This window comes from Pectinophora gossypiella, chromosome 18 (assembly GCF_024362695.1).
Source record: "Pectinophora gossypiella chromosome 18, ilPecGoss1.1, whole genome shotgun sequence".
Classification (NCBI taxonomy): Eukaryota; Metazoa; Arthropoda; class Insecta; order Lepidoptera; family Gelechiidae; genus Pectinophora; species Pectinophora gossypiella.
In genome coordinates, this window is record NC_065421.1 from 8498097 (window position 1) to 8505139 (window position 7043).

The 7043-nt window shown below is 38.1% G+C and overlaps 1 protein-coding gene across 1 annotated transcript; it reads left to right on the plus strand.

Moving 5' to 3' along the window:
• The first annotated feature begins 1055 nt into the window (after nt 1-1055).
• Nucleotides 1056-6826, plus strand: LOC126374842 (synaptosomal-associated protein 25-like). Its single transcript, XM_050021585.1, has 8 exons — nt 1056-1314; nt 1618-1705; nt 2371-2412; nt 2908-2956; nt 3733-3850; nt 4025-4141; nt 4647-4791; nt 5604-6826. Exons 2-8 carry the CDS (start codon nt 1619-1621, stop codon nt 5664-5666), a joined length of 621 nt encoding a protein of 206 aa, XP_049877542.1. The 5' UTR covers nt 1056-1314; nt 1618; the 3' UTR covers nt 5667-6826.
• Nucleotides 6827-7043: the final 217 nt, after the last annotated feature.

Sequence of the window (7043 nt, forward strand, 5' to 3'; positions counted from 1 at the left end):
ACAGCTCTTCTGGCTTCCCTAGCGACCAATTAAGTACAGTCTAATAAAAGCATCACCTCGAAATAACCGGGACGAATTAATCCCTCCGTGACCTGACACACTTTCCTGACTTTCTGACCCCGATATGAACGCCCTCTGTTGGCCTTCGAAATGAAACGAAGTAAACCACCCCCTTTGAAACTGTGCCAAAGATACGAATCGAAAAGACGCGACCCTGACCTTATGAGTCACGTAAAGTGAACTTGGTTGGGTTTCATGTTCGATCGTAGAATGCGGTCTAAAGTAATGATGGTTACTCAATTATGTCTTTATACATCATATTTGAAGTAGATATTCTGGCTTCCCCGCAAGAGATTTGTCGTAATTTACACAACATAAGAAGGTACTTAATTGATAAGTAATCAAAGAACAATGTCCAAGTCCTTGTCCAGATGACGCGTTTTACACGCGACGGGATACATACGCACATCTCCAAGCATGCAGGAATCTATAAAGTAATCAATTTACTCTGTGGTATGAAAACACGAGTAAGTAAATCGTGCTTTCTGAACAAGGTCTAAACAAAGTTAGGTAGGTAATGCAATCTAAACACGCAGGTTCTGCTATAGTAGTAGGTAGAACTACCCTTGCCTACCTACATCTCAGTATACCCACGTATTTTACATCCACTTATCTTTTTTTATCGGAGAATGTCGAGAAAGGAAAACTTCATTCAATGAGTTTATATTGGAAGTGCTCGACCTTTGTGAACAAAGAAAACGAGGAATGCAATATAAGCACTAATAAAACCCATATTACTTCGCTCCCAATGAAAAACATCCCATATACTTACCAACAAGGATAAACTTCCAATAACTCTAGGGTATTGTGTATATTTAGGTACAGAAGTGAATACGTCATAGATTCACCCCTGCTCCGATTTAATAGAAAGGGCGTCCATTCATACGACGGCTCTCGTAGTAAACAGACGCTTGGCGCCGAGAAAACAAGGAAAATATCAGGTACGTATGTAAATATTCGCATTTTCTAACTTTGTAATCTTTTAAATGTCCAGTAGAAGTATACAGTGACTCAAAAAAAACATTTATTAGTAAAAAGTGCATCCTGAATTAATATTGATAGCAAAAGTCGAGTGTTGAATAATTGCATTCGTTCATTCGCTGAATATATTTTATCTGTACTTGACGTAAGCTGACTCCCACAGATAATCTCCGTTTGAAGCCACAGGAGAGTGCCGTAGTTCTATGAAAACTTGTTTTCAACTGTATTTTCTATCATTGAACATAGACATTATTAAGTATCTATGTTACTTTAGTAAGTACCTACTTGAGCAGATAGGTATGTGAAGAGCTTTCGCACGTGTATTTAGTGTTGATACTTAGTTATCAGGGGACCAAAAAACATCTGAACTTTTAGAAAAAAAAATCTATACAAACTGGTTGAAACTAGATAAGTACCTACTTAGGTACCAAAGACTGGGCTTTAAATAAGTTTTTCAAGTATGATCTAGACTTCTACTGTCTGGATTATATTTATATGTGGTTTCATTCATGTTATCGACTCGTTTGCGATATAGGGTATTGTACCTAATTGAATCAATTAATGTAATGTTTCCAGAATGCCGGGCCCAAATCAAACGGACGACCTTCAGCTGAGCAACAGTGTGGATCTACTGCAGAACCGCGCCAGGAAAATTGCAGACCAGGTGAGAAAACACACAACACGCCTAAAGTCCCTGTGGGGAAGAGCAGTACTACAGGAGACAACTTCTTCTATCGTGTGGGTTGTGAGGTGGATTACCAACCTCATCAACCCTGGAGTCAGGGTACTATTGAGCCACCAAAGGCCCCTGACATGACTCATGTAATGACTACATACTTACATCAGTAAGTAGTAACCGGGACCAACGGCTTAACGTGCCTTCCGAAGGCGACAAATTTACAGACACACTTGTTTAGCTGAGTGTACTACTAAGGCATCTATTGGCTCTATTGCCAAGATAAAGATGCTTAAACAGACTACGTACGGTCACGAGCATTAATATGTATACACTTTGGTACCATGTCACATTAACTTTTTTGACAAATTGAACTGTAAGTCTCACTAAATGTCAAATATGTTAGTGCGACAGAGTCCTAAAGTGGGTACATTATATTGCTCATAACTGTACTTTACATTCATTTGTTTAGACTTGAAACCAAGACAAATGGATCGATGATGCAATACGATGCGACATGATGCGTATAACCTACCTACTACTAACTAAGCAAAAACTGTCTTATTACTGAGTATGAAGGTACTCATTAGGAATTTTCATTTAAGTACAGGAGTTTGCCATTTTTATAAAATTTCGTTTAATTTTTATTTCAGTCGCTTCAATCTACTCGGCGAATGGTAGTTATGGTCGATGAGGTGAGTAGATTTTTTTTATCTTGTAGGTAGGAATGTGACGTCTACAATACAGGGTGTTAGTGACATCGTAACGAATACCAAGGGGGGATGATTCACACCATGATTTTCAGTCTCAAAATTTATGATTCTTTGTTTTTTTTTTAATTATTTTCATTTCTTTACTTTTGCGATAGAAAACCCTAAGTACTTGATATTAACTCAGAATAATGAGCTGAGTCATCCTCCTCAGTATTCGTTACGCTGTCACTTAACCACGTATAAGTTTTACACCACGTTTCCTCTCGGAAAATTCATGGTCTGAATCATTCCTCAAAGTTTTCGTTACGATGTCACTAACGTCCTGTATAGCTCAATGCACATAGAGTCGGAATTCCGAGAGGGATCTTTTGTAGGTAATTATATACAGTTTGTATGTACTCATTTCTATATGCATTGGGCTAACAAAGGCAAATGGTGCCTACATTTTATAATTATTATTTGTTTGTGCTGCCATAGAGCAAGGAGGTTGGACTCCGAACGTTGGTAACTTTAGACCAACAGGGAGGTAAGATTAATTTAACATAATTAGGTATGTAACAATAGTAAACATCCTCCTATAAAATTAATTTGTAAAGGAAGGCAGGAAAGTGTGGCAGAATCTTAGAAAATGAAAATAGGCGTGAGTTTATGTACTTATGTATAAAACATACATACATACATAAATTCACGCCCGTTATCCCTAATGGGGTGGGCAGAGCCACGAGTAATCAAAGACAACTTGCAGCCACTGTTGATACGATGTCTTAAGCTGGATATGATGAACCTTATGGTGATAAGGGATCAGCCTATCGCCCATAACATTAGTCCATCATGTTAGAGGACACAATCCCTCTGTCGGTTTTTACGACATGCCCGGGAAGATAAGCAGCAGAACGTTTTCTATGTTTTTTATTTGCTCCCAGAACAGCATAGAAGCACATGTATAAAATTAACTTCATAATCCCAGAGCAGCCGGGAGGGGTTTCTTCGAGTGCGAGATGGTGCATCCAATTTTAAAAACGACTCGTAAAGTATCGTTTATAAACATCTCGGAATACGTAGATAAAGTACTACATACCTATATAGGTAGGCGAGATATACTTACCTATAATATAAGTATACCCAACTATAAAGAACACCTAACTTATCGACTATAAATAACTGAAGTTTTATTTCATAGGAATCAAGGAAACCACACTAGACAAATCTGTTTGAATAGATAATCCCCGGGCCGCCAAAGACCCTGTTGTTGCTCTATGACTCTATGAGACAAACCTGACTATTTTATTTATTTATTTCTAGAAAAGCTGGCGAGATTTGATGAAGTTCAAGATGAGATTCGAGATGAGATACAGCAGTCAGAAAAAGCTCTCAATGATATGGAGAAATGCTGCGGACTGTTCGCTTTACCGTGGCCAAGGTATATTGTCCATTTTTTATCGCTTGCTTGGGTGTAATTTTGACGGCTTCGGTCTGCTTCGGTCGGCTTCGCTCAACTTCGGTCAACATTGATTATATGTTTCATTATCATTATTCAGTTAAACCGGATTCGCCCGACTGAGAAAAATTACTGAATAACTGCATTTTATTTTAGGTCAAAACTAAGCAAAGCAGACAAGGCGTGGAAGAAAACAAAAGAAGATAAAGTAGTGAAAAGACAGCCGCAGAAAATAACTGATGATACAAGTGATCTGGACGAACATTTGCCCAGGTAAGGTATGCTAAGACAAACTAGTGCCTACGGGTTTCGTGCCGCGCGGCGCGAGACATATCGAGAGCTTTGACCAATACTTACAGCTAATGCTATCTAAGCGGATAAACGTCGTACAGCTATTGATCGAAATCCTCGATATAATTCACAGAAGCCATGTCGCTCGCACAGGAGTCAAAGTCTCGAGAGGTATCTAACCTACTAGGTAGGAAAGTCTATATGTACTGGCTATTAAATCCGGCACTAAAACACTTGGGTCGGAAAATTCCATTTGATATTAACTCAGAATCATGGTCTGAATCACCCTCAGTATTCGGTACGATGTCACTAACATCCTGTATAACAAAGTAATTAAATAGGAAGTAATACCTAGCTATGTTATAATATTTATTTAGTTATATAAATTATTTAATATAAATGCTATAAATACACGTAGACAGCTTGAGGTCACTTGATACGTCACTGCAAAGGACATAGGTCACTAAATCCTGTTGAATGATTATAGGATAACAAACGACGACGGTGAAGTGGAGATGGACAGCAACCTGGCGCACGTTCACTCCACCGTGGGCAACCTGAAGAGTATGGCAGCTGGGATCAACGCTGAGGTCCGCGCGCACAATCGCCAGCTTGACAAACTAAGACAGAAGGTACTACTTTGTTTAATACTTACCTTGTTTAAGGAAGCATATTATATTACCAAGTAACACCAGTTGGTTGAAAAGAGGCATGTGCCCACCAGTGGGTCATGCATAGGCTAGATAACCACTAAGCACATTCGGATGTGAGTTTTGCCACGAAATAGACACGCTAGCTTCAATCTTTCCATTTTTATTCTGCTTGAAATTGATTGAAATAAATCGAAATTTTGAAGAAAATCACATCAAAATGTGTTTTTATAAAAAGACGCTTACGTGGTTCGTACTAAAGGCTATGTTAGGCTAAATATAAATACAGGATGTTAGTGACTTCGTAACGATTCAGACTATGATTCTAAGTTGATATCAAGTGGAGTTTTCCGTCGCAAAAGTATGGAACTTAAAATAATTAAAATAATAATAATAGCACTAAAATTTTCATGAAATTTCCGACAGGAAATTCCACTTGATATCAACTCAGAATCATGGTCTGAATCATCCCCTTCAATATTCGTTACGGTATCACTTGTTAGCTGGCACATGGCTGTGTACAACTAGGTATGGACCTACTTGTATGACTACCTACCTACCTGTACGTACTTGTACGGAGTTTTAAATGACATCGTAACGTATATTGAGGGGGATGATTCAGCTCAAGTGGAATTTTCCATCGCAAGAGAATAGAATTGAAAATAAATTTAAAAAACACGAGTTTTACGACGGAAAATTCCACTTGATATCAACTCAGAATCATGGTCTGAATCATCCACCTCAGTATTCCTTAAGATGTGGTTTTTACTATAAATACTGTATTGTAATTGCAGGCGGACAGTAACGATGAACATGTGATGGCAGCAGCTCAGCGCACTGACAAACTGCACCATTAAACGACTACACACTGGCGAGCAGGAGAATGAAACGCCATCAAACCGACAACAATCCACCAGTTGGAGACTTCTCCTGCAGAGTGTGCGGTAGAGTTTGCCGCTCTAGGATTGGCTTGCACAGCCATGAAAGAAAGTGCATTTCTTCGAAGCAATGACGTCATAAATCGTCTGAAACAGATCTGAAGGCCAATGATGATGAAACGACTACAAATCATATTTTTAAAACTGCAAATCGAGTAGGGATTATTCCCCCGTAGGCCGCTTCCGTGATATCGCTCTTGCATAGTCAATTCATGCGACTGACTGTAAATTAATACTTTCCTACGTAAAACGTAACTACAATTCATAATTCTTGCCGAGACTATCACATTTAAGGCGTGCCAAGTAGAGTAGAACATAGAATTATTTTTACAAAAATATGACTGATATTTGGCCTAACTTTATCATCATCACTATGCGTGGTATTAATAAACTAATCTCAGCTTCGAGACTGCCCTCAAGATCATGTCAATTTGACAGTTCTCATATAAAAACAGAGACTTGAGCATGATCTTGAGTTGTTGAGGGCAGTCTCAGCTGAGATTCGCTTATTAATACCACCCTATGTGTAACGTCCTCCTTGTACTTATCTAGTTTAGTCTAAAAGACAAAGGAACTCCAAATTGGCAGACTGATTGTATCGATTCGTTGAAATTGGACAAAAAATATTTTACGTCCGTTTAAAATTAAAATAATTAGGTAATGGTGCTGATTCTAGTGCATACCATCTAATTTTATTTTAAGTTATACCTATAATTTTCATCCGCCGAAGGAAAGGGACCGGTAATCGACAGGCATATTTATGGAACACATGTCAATTTTAGGCAGAAGTTTAAAAACCGTTCCAAAATTGTATATTGGCCAGCAGAATTAAGTTGCGAGATGCTTATTTCAATTGCCCGGGTTTTCCTTTCATTTTAAAATTAACAGTTGTCAATCATCCGTCCCTTTCCTTTTCGACGAATAAGAAAAAGACAGATATAGCTTAAAATAAAATTAGAATGTGTCTGCAGCAATCGGGGCCATTATAAGTTATAAATACTTTAAGTAGTAGATGAAAATATACATATAGGTACACAGCTTATACTTACCTACTTAAACAAAATCAATGTTAAAGAAAAGAAAAGACATAAGTACTTAGATAAAAAATAAAATCATAATAAAGGGCTATGAACCTTTCTGGCATATCTCAGTGGCGCCACCTAGCGGATTTTTTAAAACTGCGGCGCACGATGAAACCTGTGCAAATCGATAGGGGACACTTGTCTGAACAAAAAAGCTTTAATGGACCTATGCTCTAAAGTGTCACGTTTTCAAGATATCTAGCTTGAAAGTTAC